This window comes from Aplidium turbinatum, chromosome 17 (genome assembly GCF_918807975.1).
Source record: "Aplidium turbinatum chromosome 17, kaAplTurb1.1, whole genome shotgun sequence".
Classification (NCBI taxonomy): domain Eukaryota; kingdom Metazoa; phylum Chordata; class Ascidiacea; order Aplousobranchia; family Polyclinidae; genus Aplidium; species Aplidium turbinatum.
Window position 1 is genome coordinate 1,835,100 of NC_137488.1, and position 18,333 is coordinate 1,853,432.

At 37.4% G+C, this 18,333-nt stretch overlaps 1 protein-coding gene across 3 annotated transcripts in view; it reads right to left on the reverse strand.

Annotated features, from left to right (window-relative positions):
* The window catches only part of LOC145786331 (vacuolar protein sorting-associated protein 26B-like), a 46,784-nt gene extending 35,516 nt beyond the window's left edge, over nucleotides 1–11,268 (reverse strand). For 2 of the 3 annotated variants that reach the window (XM_082597969.1, XM_082597970.1), the window contains exons 1-2: nucleotides 11,196–11,268; nucleotides 10,283–10,403 (exon numbers count right to left, since the gene is read on the reverse strand). In XM_082597969.1, coding sequence (XP_082454095.1) covers nucleotides 10,283–10,347 — 65 coding nt within the window. In that variant the 5' untranslated portion in view covers nucleotides 10,348–10,403; nucleotides 11,196–11,268. The remainder of the gene's footprint in view (nucleotides 1–10,282; nucleotides 10,404–11,195) is intronic. The other variant, XM_082597968.1, reaches the window with a different exon arrangement.
* Between the last annotated feature and the right edge of the window lie 7,065 nt (nucleotides 11,269–18,333).

Sequence of the window (18,333 nt, forward strand, 5' to 3'; positions counted from 1 at the left end):
TACTGTCTTGCTTATATTGACACCTAGGTCGCAAACCGAATTTATTACAATCGCTGCTTGAAACGATTAATTTTACGCATGCAGTACGTAGCACCTAGTCGTAAAAATTTTGATATTGTTAACTCATAATTGGAACAGTTGGAAAACAAGCCTATTCATTTCCTTTTCGTGCGAGTGAATAACAACGATCAGAGACAGTGAAGTTATCGAAATAAAACGCAAAAAATCATGATGTCAAGCAGAGTGAAAACCCGCTATCAGTTTTATTAACTTCGTTTCGCTCGTTTTGCTAATTACTTACCTTCAAAGCGTTAACAACGGCGAAGTGTTTTTTCTTTTGTTTTTTATCGAAAGTCTTTATAGTCTTTTATTGAATACAGTAGGCTATATACTCGAATATAGGTCGAGATGTTCGCAAGTGATTTTCATCTCAAAAAGACAAGTTCAACTAACACAGGACAAGCTGTTGTCTCCAGCTCGCCAGTTTTCAAAATGAACGCACTTAAAATCATTGTCGACGTAGATTACTGAGGGTGAAATCGTGTCGGCCTAAGTAAAAGTTTTAATACGTTTATTTGCAGTGATTCAAACGTAATTTTCAAATTTAATGATTTCTTGTCAATTCTAAACTTTATGCATTTGTTGAGCAATATGCAAAGCTCACGAGACAAAACAGCAGAAAGATTTGTTTCAAGAGATCATTTTTTTAAAATTTTTGCGTGTAGGCTGTAATCGTTCTTATTACATAACATTCTATGATCGTTGAAGTCGATGTCAAACCTTAGCGGCCGCATAAAACAATGATGTCAGGTTAGCTAGGTGATAAATAGCGGTAAAAGACGTCGTTAATGCAGGCAATATCTGCGATCAAAACCATTAAACATCTTTTCTTTTATCGGTTTTCGATTTAATTCTCACACATTGCGAAGAATGCAATGCGTTCTGTTGAATCATAATTGTCTCACAACGGGAAGACCTCGTTGAAAATAGCGCGTCTAATTTAGCTGGTTTATTTAATATTGCAGTGAATAGTTACGTGACTATTCCAGCAGTGCAAGTTACTCTACCATCTACTTTGAAATTTCCATACCATATGAGAAAGCCATGCGATCAGCTGCTGTTTAGCGGGCAAGAGCAACGTGGGCTGTTTTTTTTGCTTTCGGCATTTTTTAAGTCCGTTTAAATTATCTAAATCTCTTTCGCGAAGTGTTTTATCTTTGAAACACCACTTGTAATAACCATTTTTGTTGCCCCTCAACCATAAATTTACGGGGGGCGCCGCCCCCCGGAAGTCGGCGCGTATGCGTTTCAGGTTGAATGCGGCATCAAACAAAACATTCAGTTATGACGCGGCATACGCGCACTGGCACAGCAACCCGAAGCGAGCACGCTACAACGTGAGCGGTGAAATTGTTGACGAGTTAAATCACTTTGTAAATGCGAACCATTAGAGCGTAACGTGTTTTTTATTTGGTCATTCTTACTTGTTTTTATTCCTTTCCGTTGTGCAATAAAAGATGTCTGCGGTCGGGTGTTGCAAGGTTGAGTTTCGCTGATGAACGTTGAAGAAACGTTTGTCTGTTCTAACTTTTCTCAGATATAACACGTTTCTCAGCGAAACTTCATGTTGTAGCTGGTCAGGAAGTGCAAATTTTGGTTTGTATCAGCTACTTGAAATGAAATATTTTCATCAGAAAAAATGACCGAAATAAATAAAAAATGACCGAATTTTTTCAAGTCATTTCGGACAAATGACCGAAAAGTCTCAGCGAAAAAAAAACCCAGACACAGGCCAACAAAAAAAATGTTTTAAAAAGGCACGACATGTTAGAGTCAATTTAGGGTATTTCGAGGCCCCTGATTCCAAAAATGCACTTGTTTTTTTTCGAATTGGCTCTAGTTTTTGAGATACAGCAAAATCATTTTTTTTTGCAATTTTGAGCTCTTATAGATTAAATGTTGTGTCGTTTATTACATAGACAACACTGAAAGTAATCCCAGGCACATTTCTGAGTTGTATAAGCGCTATTTGGAATCAATCACGTTGATTACAACCCAAACAGCTATTTAACGTTTACTGGCCCAGTAACAATCAAAATATGACGGGAAGCAAGCCTGAGGAATGAGGATACAAAATGTAGAATATATAACTTTTGTTTTGCGTTAATATATTTGTTGACTTCAACAGTATCAGACTTACTAACTAAGCTACTAAGTACAAACAAAATGCATACATTGTTTTGCTTAACAAACTAGACAAATAAGCAAAACAAATCTATGGATGAACAAACGCAACGCTTTATTATGGTAAGCCTACTGAGCAACACCCCATCAAGGTATGAAGGCCATTTGTGCAATTACAGAATCCAAAGTTATGTTTTTCAGTAAAGTAGCTGCTTAGAATTTTATCCTTGTTACGGAAGAACGTAATCTTGGCCTTGGAGTCAAGAATGCCACGTCGATCGAGATGAGGAGCCAAGATTCCAGCTGCCACTTTTGATAACTAAATCTCTAACTACAATAGGTGGTAAAAATGGTTTTGAAAAAAAACCTTGATCTTGCTCTAAAACATTGCTGAAGGTATTGAAGTTACTCTCGGTCATTCGTGTTTTACTATTGTTTCAAGCAAATCCCAACTTGAAACAAATGAGGGCGAAGAAAAAACATAAATGGCAACGTCCAAGCTGCAATGGCCGCCTTGCACACTCCGTCACTCCATGTAAACATGATGTTCCAACTTTCTTTGTGACGACTTCATTCGAACATGTTCATTGTTCACCATACAGAAGTATCAATAAGGTGATTCCACGGCTCTCTTTACGCCATGACACTCTGAACTTCTTCTTAGCCTTGAGCCCAGAAACAGGTTTGAGTGCAATGTTTGCATACTTTAGGAGGAACCCAGCAGGACTTACCTTGATCAACTAGTTTCCTGTCAAAGTAATAATAATAATGCTTGTTTTTATAATTGCGTTGTATCCATCACAGAATGCGTTGTTCCTCAGAGCTTTACAATGCAGAAAGTGTCAATGCAGCAGTATAGAGGACAGCATCCTACTCGTCAAAGGCATATTTTATTAGCCTATAGATCAAAAAAAAGTTCTTGCAGCAAAGACTTGGTCTTAGCAAAGGCTTAGAATAAAATTTCATTTGTACAAGTATCCATTTCAGTAGGCCTACCTTTTCAATATAAAGCTGTATTCATAAACACATAACTTTCGGGCTATTTTTCTTGTGAGGTACTGATTCACAACTGTTTTTATTAAACATTCATGTCCCCTTTACATGATCACAGTTTATTTCAACCCTTGCTTGCGTTTTGAAGTTTCTTACAATATCAGGCCTCGAAATTCAAGGCGGACACGGACACCGCGGACATGTCCGCCGTCACAACATGTGATGTCCGCGGGAAGTACCATCTAGAGCGGTCATATTTGTCCGCCGAGAAATAACACAGGAACTAGCGATACAAATCGTCATTGCATAGCATGAACAATTGTTGCAAGAATATAGTTTCCGCGCATCTAGAAAATGTGAATAGGCCTACTCTATCCCTTAGCTTCCATTCAAGCAGGAAAACTTTCGATTTTAAGTTGCTTCAACTATTGATGACATTCTTCTTGTTGTCATTGAATTAGCGTAACAAAGGTGAATTCTTCGCTAAGAATCGATGGAAGTACCGGTACACTAATCACTAATCACGTGCAACTTAGTTCAAGTCTTACGTCACAATGTCTGGCTTTGATCTCCGAGTAATATTGATGGTAAGGTTGGTTGCAAAATTAGATTTATACGAGTAGGCTATTACAGCAAGATGCAGCAAAATTTGTTAAGTTTTGGTATTACAGTAAGAAAGAAAAGGCCAAAGGAAAATTCACTTTCGCTCACGACACGCAAAAATAAACTTAAAGAAAAAAGTGTAGTGAAACTTTACACAGCAGAAAGTAGTAGCGTTAGTGTAGAAGTTTTCCTGCTGGTGCCCAGAGCATTGTGACGTAAGAAGCCACGCGACCTCGTTCGGTCAGCTATGTGGCGTATTACACAGCTACACGGCGCTTTGACTCTTCAAGTGCATGTCGTAGGTCTGATGAAAGCCTTTCAGAGTGACTTTGCTGAAATTTTAAAAAGTCTTCTAAGCCGTAGCTATAGTAGTGGCCAAGTTTTCAAATGGAGAAGAATTAGGCTATTTAGAAAGTGATTTAAGCATGACGATCGACGCTAAAACTAGTGTGTCCGCCGTGGGACTAAATTTGTCCGCCGAGGGGTCTGCTACTATTCGGCTAGTCCGATTGGGCTGATCCGATTCGGCTAGTCCGATTCGGCTATTACCCTTTTCGGCTACAGCCCGATTCGGCTAGTCCGATTTGGCTGATCCGATTCGGCTAGTTCCCTATTGAGCTACAGTCTTTAGCGGTTAGTTCCCTATTCGGCAATTTTTTTGAAAATCCAACGATAATCCTTCTGTAATCCAACATCGTTTCTTTTGCATTCCGACAAAGAAAAACAAATTGAAATGAAATTTAGCGAAAAATGTTTGAACTATTAAATTTAACTGTTTGCTCACATAAAATGGACAACGACGTCTTCTGTTTATTTAGAGAATGTTGTAATATCGCTTCTTTTATAGTTGAAATCATCGAAGCTTTAGATGTGTGGGGTTTAGACCTAACCATTGAGATCTTAAAACTAAAAAAAGAATTAAATTTATTTTTGAACTATCAATGTTTGCTCAGATAAAATTGACGTGTATCATGCATCGCCGTCTGCATGCAAACTTAGAATATATTAGAATCCTCAACTATTACAAAATTCTAAATCCAACGACGCCTTCTGTTTATTTGCAGTAGAGAATTTTGTATTTTATTCCACAATAGTTGATCTCGAAGCTTTAGATGAGTGGAGTCAAGACCTAACCACTGAGATCATAAATCATATAATGACACCGGTTACGTCCCCAGTGATATGGTACGTTCCATATTCATAACTTTACCAAAAAAAAACGGAGCAACAGAATGGTCACTCCACAGAACAATTAGCCTTGTGAATTACGTAACAAACAGCTCACTCCGAATCATGTTGATGAGATTGAGACCAAAACTACAATCGGAAATTTCAACAGCACAGTTTTTATTTGTTTCAGACAAAGGGACCACAAAAGGAATTTTTACATTAAAAATGATGACAGAGAAATGTATGTCCGGGTCTTCTGTTTATTTAGAGGATTTTGTATTTTAATTCGACAATATGGTATCTTTTGCATTCTTGCATTTTATCCAGTGTTTACCTTTGAGTGCTTTCCCAGACGGCAAAATCCGTCATTTTTACATTCATTCAACGTCTGCAGACGTTGAATCAATGTAAAAATGACGAATTTTGATGTCTGGGTTCGTTCAAAATGCGTGTTTTACATGAAAATAACAGTTTTCATGATTACCAATAGGGGTTAATGAGATGAAGTCTCAGCCAAAACGTGTCAACGAAAAAAAGACAGATTGCCAAATAGCGTTTGCCATAAAAGATGAAGTTAAAACCTAAGTGGCAGTATAGAGTAAACCTGGGTTTCGGCGTTACATGACCTGAAATTCCTTTGGTTAGTTCCTTCGTTAGACTCTCAGTTGATGTTACTTGATCATGGCAGAGGAATCGATTAGTACGCAGCGCAAAGGTGAGGTTTTTCTACATGATGGCTACATGTTTCAACTACCTAGCTCAATATAGTCCAGACGGGCTTAAGAAATACTGGCGTTGTTCCCGACGTGATGAGAAATGCAAGGCTCGCATCCACACTTGTGTGGCAACAAATCAGGTAATAATGTGTGTTATGATGACTATATTTTGATCATTTGAGAAAATGTGCCAAGAAATGTCAAGTACTTGAATTGTAATAATCGCAACCATTGTTCACCTGCATTGACGTTGGACCTGGGAATGCACCACGGACTGGCCTACCCTAATAATTACAACTGCTTTGATAGTGACGTTGTGCTATTACTTATTACTAGGGCCATTTTTTTACCTAAAAAATTGAAAAATATGACTTTATTTTTTGAAATATATGATAATATATGACTTTGTTTTAAAGCATCAAATTTATGCTAATCTCTAATTAATAACTCGTATGTAAGTTTTTACATGTATTTTGAACAATAACACACTCGAACAACTAACAAAACACTTCTGTTTCGCTTGAAAATCATTACAAAAATGCAAATGTCTAATCTCTAATGCATCCACTGGCGCCGACTTACGGGGTGGCCAGCCACGCCACCCCATAACCTCTATGGCATGATGGCAGCCACCCCGTTTAGGTTACATTACTTACTGCAAATAAATGTAATTTGAACGGACGTTTAAATCTTTTTTTGATCATTGGTTTTCGCTTCAAGCAAGAGGTGAACCAATACAGTATTGCGAAGAAAATGATTGTTTTTGTCACAAGCATGATACTCGCGTAACATCAAGCAAGCTACGTGAAGATTACGCAACACGTGGCTACGAGTTTTTTCCTTGCTGTTGTTGCGATCGTTTTATTTGTTACTTTTCATAAGTCATTGTTACATTTGTTAGGTTTACAATGGGATTTATTAATCAATAAAATGCGATCTTTCCATTGCCTCCCTCAAAAATCTTTTTTGAAAAATTTTAAACTGCTCATAATATCGCTATAAATTATGACAGCTATAAAATACTTGGAAATAAAATTATCTCGATGATTTATAGCTCCACCTCCTAAATGAATATCTATTTTCAAATTTTATTAAAAAAAAGCAATTTTCGAAACTTTTTGAGTTTTTATTTAAAAAGTGCACCTAGTAAAGTAGCAGTTTTAACGTTCTGCAAATTTACACGTTTACATGATTCTATTCGAGGAAAGCTACACCCCCTGCCAATTTCCAATGATGAAAGCAACCTTTTTCAATTAGTCAAGATTTTGCATTTTGAATTACAGTATTTTCCGATTTCAATTGGAGCGTACTGTCATCTCCTTCTTGCTTTAATTTCTACTTTGTTATCTACTTCATGCAGTAATAATGTAATATTGCGTGTCAATGCGTGACAAATTGTGAGGCGGGAATTTATTGGTCTTACATAGGAGTTGCTTGTTACATCATAGAAAAAATTACGAAAAGTTGTCCTGTAAAAGTTTGAGGAGGGAATTTATTGGTCTGACATAAGTTAGGAGTTGCTTGTTATATCATAGAAAAAATTACAAAAAGTCGTCCAATAAAAGTTTTCCCCGACATTCCAGTTTTATTCAGCTTAAAGATGCCACCGAAAAAGCGTTCAACTGTCGCAACTGTTTGATCTATTTGCAAGCAATGAAACAAGATCATTAATGCTTCCAAACGTGGTCTGCATTGTGAAAATATACTTATCGTTGCCTTCCACCACCTGCGAGGCGGAGCGATCGTTTAGTAGTGCACTCAGGCGCATAAAAACCTACTTGTGATCTACCATGACGCAACAGCGATAGAACCACATGCTAATTTTAAATGTTTATCAAGCTGAAGCTTAACGGTTACAACTTGACCAGTTGATTAACAGTTGGATTGACAGAGCTGCCGTTCGCAAAAATACTTTTGCCAAATGTTAAATGTCGGAGCGACAACGTAACAATAAAATTCACGACATACTTCCTGTGGTTTGTTGTAAAGTTGTTTTGTAAATAATCGAGCTACAAATCAGGTGTGAAAAGATAATTGCATCTACGAAACACGCTTAGTAAAAAACAAAAACATGCAGTTTGAAAGTTTTTAGGTTGCCATATTGTGCTATCCGCCACCCCGTGCAAAATTAAAAGTCGGCGCCTATGCCGGTGTCATAAATATGATTTATGATCTCAGTGGTTAGGTCTAAACCCCACTCATCTAAAGCTTCGAGATCAAAATACAAAATTCTCTACTGTAAATAAACAGAAGGCGTCGTTGGATTTAGAATTTTGTAATAGTTGAGGATTCTAATATATTCTAAGTTTGTATGCAGGCGGCGACGCATGATACATGTCAATTTCATCTGAGTAAACATTAATAGTTCAAAAATAAATTTAATTCGCTTTTTAGTTTTAAGATCTCAATGGTTAGGTCAAAACCCCACTCATCTAAAGCTTCGATAATTTCAACTATAAAAGAAATTTAATAATTCAAACATTTTTCGCTAAATTTGTCGGAATGCAATAGAAACGATGTTGGATTTTGTTGGATTACAGAAGGATTATCGTTGGATTTTCAAAAAAATGCCGAATAGGGAACTAACCGCTAAAGACTGTAGCCCAATAGGGAACTAGCCGAATCGGATGAGCCAAATCGGACTAGCCGAATCGGGCTGTAGCCGAAAAGGGTAATAGCCGAATCGGACTAGCCGAATCGGATCAGCCCAATCGGACTAGCCGAAACGGGCCATTCCGCCGCCGAGATAGCTGCTCAGACGGGACACGTTTGTCCGCCGACAAAAACGAATTTCGAGGCCTGCAATATCAACCAATTGAACTAGACAAGTGCAATTATGACATCACAATGGTAAGCAGGGCTGAAAATAAGTAATGTGCCAATTGAAATCTTTTGAGTAACGATTTCAAAAATATTTTCATTGTCAAATATCTCAAAAACTAGAGCCAATTCGAAAAAACTAAGTGCATTTTCGGAATCAGGGGCCCTGAAATACTCTAAAGTGACTCTCACATTTTGTGCCAAAATTTTTTTGTTGGCCTGTGTTATTATCAGGTATGCTATAAAAACACCGTAGTCTTAATGTTAAGGAACAGAAAGCAAGATTGTTAAAACTACCTTTTAAATTGGGTGATCATTCATTTCTCAAGATTGTAAGCTAATTCCTTTCAACATAGCCTACATATCATGCTGCCGTGATTTTACAATTCTCCGAAAAAGACTGTCTCCGAATAGGATAGAGATTTTTCCGAATCGGATTCTCCGAAACGGATTCTCCGAAACGGATTCTCCCAATAGTAGCAGACCATTTAATGGAGCATTGTCTGTCAAGCGGAGAAAATGTTTAGCCACCACTGCTTGTAAACTGAAAAATAGACTTGCTTGCAAAAAAATTCAGTGGTTGGTTGGTATTGGAAGCTTTATCCTCGGACTGACAAAGCCTTCGATAAGTTATTTCTGGCAGTTTTGCATACTTGTAAATGTAAAGTCTTCGAACTGACACAGGAATGGTCACCAAGATTGATGGAGTGAAGTTAAAAATTGTTGTTGCCATGGAATTATTCTATCCACTAGGTGCGGCTGAATGGAGAGCAGTCTTGAAATGTGTTGCTCAAGCGCACACCCCGAGAGTCGAACCAACGCCACGTGATCTTGAGCCAGTTATGTGGGATGCAGGTATCTGGCAACAGTGTGATGTTGAATTAATTAGTCAATTAGTGATGGAATCAATTCCAGCTTCAAAACAGTTTATTGCTTTCAACTTTGGCTGGAGGTGTTTGTGGCTTTGCATTTTTCCCCTAAAAAATCACACCAAGCTGTCAGCAATTCATCAATCGCTCTTATTTCACCCTATATGTAAGAAGCAATATGGAAATGGCAGCTTCCCTGTTGCTGCTGGAATTTTATACCCAATACCCATTGATGTGAAAGAAGCTGAAAATTTAAATAAATTCAAAGTAGACTGTAATTTAGATTAATTATGTTTAGTTTACACAATTGTAGCATCATTGTTTAAAATAAAACAAATTATGCCATCCTTGAAATAAATCATAGAGGGCTGCATTTGGGAAATACTGAAATTCACATAACAGCAAGGTAAAGGTAAGTCCCATACTTGATCCAAGCGTCAAGATTGAGAAGATAATGTTCTTATTGTACTAAGCCATCTGCATTCTGTACTAACGAGAGTAGGGTGACCTGGTTCCTATCTCTCAGCCGCTTTTACTTCAGCAATTACGCCCACCCAATCTATTATACCCTGGATAGAAGTGAGCGGTGTTTTCAACAACCAACATGAGCTGGGAGAGGTACTAGGATTGTACGATTACAAAGCGAGCGCCTGCTGCTGCGCCATCCCTCATGACACCAGATCAACATATTTCACAACTCACAGTATCAAAAACATGAAATTAAATCAAGGTATATTATACTATACATTGAATCAATAATGCAAGACCATAAGACTATATAATACAAAAACCTTATATTAACAATAAAACACTTTACTGATTTAAAAGTGGGAATGATCATTTTTGTTACTTTTAAAAACTTGTAATTTTAAGATACATAATTTATCTTAACCAAACATTATCTGATTTAATAATAATACCAAATACCGTTTCTCGGCTCCATCAAGCAAAATTTCCACATCACTCACAGTTCCATAACCGAAAAAATTCATTTCTGATCAGCAGCTATGTGTAGAATTTAGTAGGCTTTGTTCGTACTAGTAGTTACCTATGTACAGAGTGTTATGTAACATAACTACCGTATATACCGTATATACTAAGTTTTATCTTTTTACACTAACTAAAGTAACTATGTGACTTGCTTTTTGGTTTTCAAATTGCACTTTTAGACAAACTCCTTTTTTTATAAAAAATTAATAAAAAAATGGCATCCTGACTTTCAAGCGGCATAAAAATAAATATGTCAACAAGAAGTGCTTTCATCAGGGTTTGCATGTTATTGCTGTCATCGCATTATTTACTGCGTCTTTTTACAGATCATTTTATTAGGCAGATTCCGCCAGAATGACAGTGGTGTTTGCACACATTTTGGAATTAAAACAGCAAATACAAAATGTGCTTTTGTAATTAAAAAACACACAATACCACCAAATCATTACACGCTTCAGAGTATGGAAATGGGTTTCTACTTAACAAAGACTAACTGTTTTAGTGTTTCACCAATACAATTTTTAGAGGTTCTTGAGGAAAATGGTCTTAATATGCACATGGACTATAGGCCTACTGTGCTTGCAATATTATGATTATATATATTTATAGAAAACATATCTTATTATCTAGCCTACAAATATTGCCAAAATGACAGTTTTTGAAATAAAAAATAAGCCAAATTTCATAATGATAGACTGATCGTGATTCATGTTTTCTCTGATATGCAACAATTGAGCTATTTTCTTGTAAAATTAAACAAATAGAAAGTGGCTATGTCTTTGGCACCATTGTTCCACTAACTCAATATACAGAAACCATGGCTTGACAGAAACCTTTGTACATATAATACCTCAGGTAGTGTGGATGCAACCTATTTCGTCCCCTGAAAAGATCAAGAGAAAAGATAGAACAAGCCGAAGTCGCTGATCGAAGTTTCCGCAAACATTTTAAAATTTTCTCTTTGAATTAATCATTGAATTTTTAAGGCTAACCACAAAATAAGTGTGACTTTTCTTTGTAATTTTGTCGGACAACACTAAAAGGCGGAAATAAGCGCGGAAAACTGTCAACACCTTAAGAGAAGACATCTTGTAAAGTTGAAACGATAGTAAAGTACAAGTTCAACAACGACTTTAATTTATTATGAGAAACAAACACTTTCAAATGCGTCACATTAGGTTGGCTTTTGAGTAAGCAAAAAACTCAACCAAATAAAAATATATATACAATTACGAAATTTTATATATTTGCTTTTTGTCATACAGTAACTCCTCAGCTTACGAACAAGTTGCGTTCCAAACAGCCGTTCGAATCTTGAATTGTTCGTAAGTTCTAACTGTACTGTTGTTTGGTGTCGTCCATCACATACGTCAACTCCATCACATACGTTCGTCCATCACATACGCAACATACACCTAAGTTCTTTCTAATATTAAACGTATAGAAATAAAGTAAAACACAGCAAACTAAAGTAAAACACAAATCATTGGATTACAGCGACAGTAACTCCTCAGCTTACGAACAAGTTGCGTTCCGAACGGCCGTTCAGATCTTGAATTGTTCGTAAGTTCAAACTGTACTGTTGTTTGGTGTAGCCTACAGAACTGCTTAGGCCTATGTCTACTAGACATTCGTCCATCACATACGCAACATACACCTAAGTTCTTTCTAATATTAAACGCATAGAAATAAAGTAAAACACAGCAAACATTGTCTCAAATGGTTGCATTGTATTTACATAAATATACAGTGCAATGTGCAAAGTAGCCTACGTACACTGTTTTATGGATTTAAGCTGTCCATCGCCGTTGGAATAGACGGAATGGCCCATTTCGGTGAGTCCGATCCCTTAACGGGGGATTTTTTCAAACTTTTTTTTAATTATTGGGCACCATAGCCTAATTATCATTGCCGTTTTAGGGTTAGGGGTTTGGGGTTAGAGGTTAGGAACTCACCGAATCGGACTCATCGAATAGTAGCAGATCCGGAATAGAAGGGGGAAACGTCTGATAAAAAAGGCAGCTTATTCAAAACACATTAGTTGTTGAGTTTGAATGCAGTTATTCTACGTTTTCTTGAAGACTTTCTGCAGATTCAACGTTCTCTTGCGGGTATCACGCTTCCTGAAGAATTGGTTCAAGGAAGATTGCACTGCCTTTTGTTTCTTTTCATCGTAGATGATGCGATAACACTTGAGGGCATCGCGGACACTGGCTGCTACCCTTGAGAATCACTCTATATTTGGATCCTGATTCTCAAAAACACTGAGAGCTTTCTCAATCAAACTAAACCCATCGGCCATCAACTTTGTATCAAACTTCCTTTCAGGAACAATCTCTTCATCATCTTCATCTTCTTGTCTTTGCATGGCTTCCAATTCCACTAGTTCCTCATTTGTCAGTTCCTGTGTGTGTGACTCAAAAAGTTTCCGATTGTTGAAGTCTTGTTGCCGGGGAACTATTCCAACCATTAGATGCCGCTGAATGGAGAGCAGTCCTTAACGTGCGTTGCTCAAGCGCACGCCTAGAGAGTCCAACCAGCGCCGCTTGATCTTGAAGCTTCTTCGTTCCAGAAGTCACGCGCTAACCAACTGAGCTATCGGGGCCGACATTGGCATTGCGGCAGTGCACTCCACTGGCCGGAATACTGACCTACTGAGCGATTGTCGTCGCAACAGTGACCATTGTTAGATCACGGATACGAAAATTTAAAATGGATTTTTTATATCCATGTTGCCATTTTGACGATACGGAAATTATTATACGTAAAGAGAAAATAAGGACTGTTTCCAACACAAGCAAACCCGCCAGAGATGCATTTACGAAATTTTTTTGTGAGAAAACATATATATATAAATGTAATAAACTTTTTGTGAGAAAACATAAATCTTCGAATGTTTGTAAGTCGAGAAGTTACTGTAAAGTATATTCATAAAATTGTCATTTAGGACCGCATTCTTATTTTTTAGAAGCAAAATGCAAATGTTGCAACATTTCATTCTTTCAAGTTTCATGATGGAGATATCGCTATGTTAAACAATATGGACGCCAAGATCGTATTTCCGCGTTTTCTACATTGGTGTCAAAGCACTACTTCTGCGGACAATACGCCATTTCACGCCAGGCTTATTTCCGCATTTTAGTGTTGCCCAATTTTGTCTAGAAATGTTAGTTGGAAGTGAATAGATTATTGCAGTGTGGCAGCTCGTGATCATTTGCAAATTGTAATGGAGGAGCTACAATCTTAATTTGATAACCCTAACCCTAAATTGAGGTTCAGTTTACCAACAATTATTTCAAGATACTTAGCATGGTCAACTGTTTCGGCTACTCGGGCAACAGCAACTCCGATTATCTCAGCGACTTCTACGCTTCTGTATTTTTCTCTCCATCTTTTCCAAGGGACAAATATTGAAATGTTTGCAGCAACTTCAATCAGTGACTTTAGCTCTGTTGTATTTTTTTTCTCAATCTTTTCAGGGGACGAAGTGTTCAGACGATGAAATAGGTTGCACCCAGGTAGTATTGACTTCATTTTCTTGGTGTTTGTTCCCTTGTTTATAGTTACCTTTGGTGGTGCTTCCATATTGTTTTTGGAATGCAACCTAGTTCGTACCATGAACAGTTCGTACCCTCAATTTGTACCTTGAAAAGATCGAGAGAAAAAATTAAAAAAGCCAAAGTCGCTGATTGCAGTTTCCGCAATCATTTTAAAATTTTCCCCCTGAAAAGATCGTGAGAAAAATTAGCTCAAAGCCGAAGTCTGCTGATTGCAGTTTCCGCAAACATTTTTCCGCAGTTTCCGCTAACCATAGAGTAATCTATGCTCTAACCCTAACCTTCGCTGATCGCAGTTTCTGCAAACATTTTTCCGCAGTTTCTGCTAACCCTTACCCTAATTCTAACCATAGAGTAATCTATGCTCTAACTCTAACCTTCGCTGATTGCAGTTTCCACAAACATTTTTCCGTAGTTTCCGCTAACCTTTACCCTAACCATAGAGTAATCTATGCTCTAACCCAGTGGTTCCCAACCGGGGGGAAATTCCCCACTAGGGGGGAATTTTGCAATTTCCAGGGGGGAATTAAATTTTAGGATTGTAAAGCTGTTTAAGCATCATAGTAAGTTGGCCTAGACCAGAGCTTAGAGCGTTAAGGAAGAGCCCTTAATTCCCGATTATTTAAGCAACTGTGCACTGACAATTGACACGAATGCAAACCATCACGTGGTAGGCCTACTTCTTTTTTATGCAAATACTTGATGACTTTCAAGAGGAAACGTAACCAAGCGAGTGTTAGAGCTCAGAAACGAGCTTAAATTAATTTTTCAATTTTAAATAAAATTGGAATTTGTTTCATTGCTGAAATATGACAGATTAATTAGATTCCTTGCTCATTTGGTTGATATGTTTGGTCCATTGAATAAACTTTGTTTGGTTGATATGTTTGGTCCATTGAATTGAATAAACTGAATCTAAAAATGCAAGGAAAGAGCACCAATATACGGTATAAATTCAATCGCCATCTCTGTTTGAAGCAGATTGCGCATCAACATGAGTTGTATCCATGAGCCATTGAAATATTGATACCATTTGAATTTACAAACTTTACTGCTTCCATGCTGGCTCAAAGCAGATTGAAAGAGAGTGATTGATTTATGTCACTTTCATTAGGAGATTGTCTTAAGCCACTAGAAGGCTCTGCTGTCCTGATTGCGAGGGGACTACGTTTTGTCTGGCCTCTGCCTTTCGACCAGCCTGGCTTGAGTGGCCCTTCCAAGAGCAGATGCTAGTAGCCTACCGCTCAGCATTTAAAGATGCTTTGGAAGCTTTCACCAGCAAGCTTGATAATTGAAAGAGAAAAGTTAGAATGGACAATTGAACATGTCACGATATTTAAAAATTTTTTATCGGTGCTGGTTGTTGATGGCAACGAACAAGTTCTTCCAGAGCTGGAAAAAGAATTGATTTTGCAACATCTCACAGCATTAGAACTGGAATTCATTCGATATTTTCCTGAAATTTATGACGATGAGCTTGATTGAATACGAAATTCATTCACATTGTTGATGGAAAAGCTTCCGGATAAATCACAGAATGAATTTTACAACTCAAAACGGATTCTTGCGCAAGAGACTTATTCAGAGAAAAAATTAATTACTGGATTTTGGCCGTGTAATTCCTATCCCAAAGTGGCAGAGAAAGTTATTTGAAGTATCCTTCCGTTTGCTTCTACATATCTATGCAAATCAGGTTTTTAACTCTTGCAGATGAGAGCAAAACAGAGAAACAGATTAGACGTGGAGAAGGATATTCGTTATTCTTTTCCAATACTCTTCCACCACTTTCATAAGTTGTCGAAACAAAAAAATTACAAGCTTTACACAGACTGTTAAATGCATTGACTTTTGTATTTTGAATGTCGTTGGCTCCAGCTCATGTCCGAGCGATGGTTTCGTTTTCAAATTGAATTTGGTTTTGGATGGTGATGTCATATGTGGCTTTGGAGGCCCAGTCTATGATGGAAAAGACGTGGGAAAAAATCACATTGCATGGAGGGTGGGGGACGTGGTAGTTTTAGCTTTTCTCTTCTAGTGTTTCGTTTTTCATGGGCTTTTTATATCCTGTTATTTTTCTTTCGTGCATTGCCTAGTTCTTTTTCTCCAGAGTGATCTGTCACTAGCAAGTTGTTCCCATGAATCCAGATCAATGTTTGCATGGTTGAAGGAAACTTTCAGCTGGTCTTTGTATCTCATTTTTGGTCTTTTTCTTTGAATAAAATACTTTTCAGCAACTTTCTTCATTAATTAAATCTTACAAGACTTCTATTAAAATATTAATGTAAACGAGTTTTCAATAAACTAAATTTATAGGGGGGGGGAATGTAAATTGGAATATTGACTAAAAGGGTCCACCGGATAAAAAAGGTTGGGAACCACTGCTCTAACCCTAACCCTCGTTGATCGCAGTTTCCGTTAAACGCAGTTTCCGCTTACCCATGGATCACGGAATTAGAAATTAATAAAAAATAAAAATAAGAATTAAAAATCTAATTCAGTGATCCATGGCTTACCTTAACTCTAACTAACCATAGAGTAATTTATGCTCTAACCCTAACCCTCGCTGATCGCAGTTTCCGCAAACATTTTTCTGCCGTTTCTGCTAACCCTGGAAAAACCTAGAACATCACACAACTCAGGCGAAAAAGAAATTGAAAAAAGAAAACTGATCGGGAAAAAATGATAGTTTGCGAAAATGAGAGAACTTGTATACCTGGGACTGGTATATAAGTCCCCCAACCCCGTTGGTAACCCATGACAAACACAGGACTCAATGGACATGGCTCTTTCGCTTTAGTTGTGTGATGTTCTAGGCGTTACCGCTAACCCTCGAGTTTGTTTCAAATTGTTTGGGGGAAACTCCGATCAGCGACTTCGGCGTTGTGTTATTAAATTGCAATCAGCGACTTCGGCTTTTTCTAAAATTTTTTTCTTGATCTTTTCAGGGTAGGAACTGACTGTACAAATGGTTCAAGTTCAAGGTACGAACTAGGTTGCACCCTTGTTTTTGTACTATGTTGTCATGTAATTTATCATCAAATGTGAAAAAGCATTGCTGTACTTGCAACACCATTACTATTATAATGCAGAAAATTCTGTAGGTACATCAATGCAGGAATTGGGCCAATGAGGCCTGTTTATTATAATATAAATAGTTTGAATTTCTTATTGTATACAGAAAAACAAGCTGCTTTTTTATTGTTATTGAACCAAGAGCTTGCTAACAGATTCCTTTCTTTTTTTGTCACACATTGTACAAGCAACTCACTGATAACTAAAACGCTGCAAACTCCCCTAAGTCTTGGAGCGATAAAACACAAAGTCTGCAAGAATCATACAGGTATTGACTGAATGACAGCATTTGTTAAATTAATGGAGGCCCACTAGCCTATCTTGTAGACTACATTGTAACCCACGCATGTTTATACCAACATTAAAAATTTTCAACACATGCTGCAGTGAACATGCAACAACAGAACTACGGCAATGATTAGAATTTAGAAAAACTATGATCTCAGACCACAGCACCTCATCACCTTTGACCTGACCAAAATATCAGTGTTGCCACATACGTAATGGTTCAAAACTTTTTCGGAAGTTTTCCGGCTTTGAAAATGTTGCCAGGAGTTTATCTAGACTTTATGTTTTTGTGTTCACAATTATAAAAATGTTGTAGTGGCACTGTTAGTAGTAATCCGCCCATACAAAGCTGTAGTTAGTGCAGCAATATCTTAAGCACGATAGTGGTGAGGATCAGTGCCGGATTAAGGGTCTGCTGGCCTGTAGGCACATTTTATAAGTGGCCCAAAAATCAGGGTTGCCAAGTAAAAAAATTAGAATTATCAGTGTTGCCAAATCATTGTCACAAAGGTCGTTGTTGCAACTATAGCACAGGATAGCCTACCGTGCAAAAACTTGGTCACATGCCTAACTAAATAACAACTTTGCGCGTTTTTGCGATTGAATTCATCTTGAAAAACAGAGTTATTAAGATAATTACTTATTAGTTTAGAAAATAATTATTTTGAAAACATGACTAAATTTCTACTGATTTTAAAGTGACCTGGATTTTTGACTGGCCTGTAGGCACGTGCCTACTTTGCCTAATGGTTAATCCGGCACTGGTGAGGATGACCTGAGAACAATGTCTATACGGTACCAGTGGCGGATTTAGGGCAAAATTTTATGGGGCACCAAAGAAGTATGGAACAACCTCGCCGCAAATGGCTTGGGAAAAATTTTTGCGTTTTTATCAAAAAAATTGCCTATCTAAGTCAGGTAGGCTACCAGTCATTCCCACATCACAAATCAACACCACAAGTGACAATCAGTTGTAAAGTTGAGGCAATGCCATAATGCCGCTGAAAATCCCAATTTTTCAAAGTACAAATACGCTCAGACTAAATGTTCTTTCATATAATTTTGAATTAA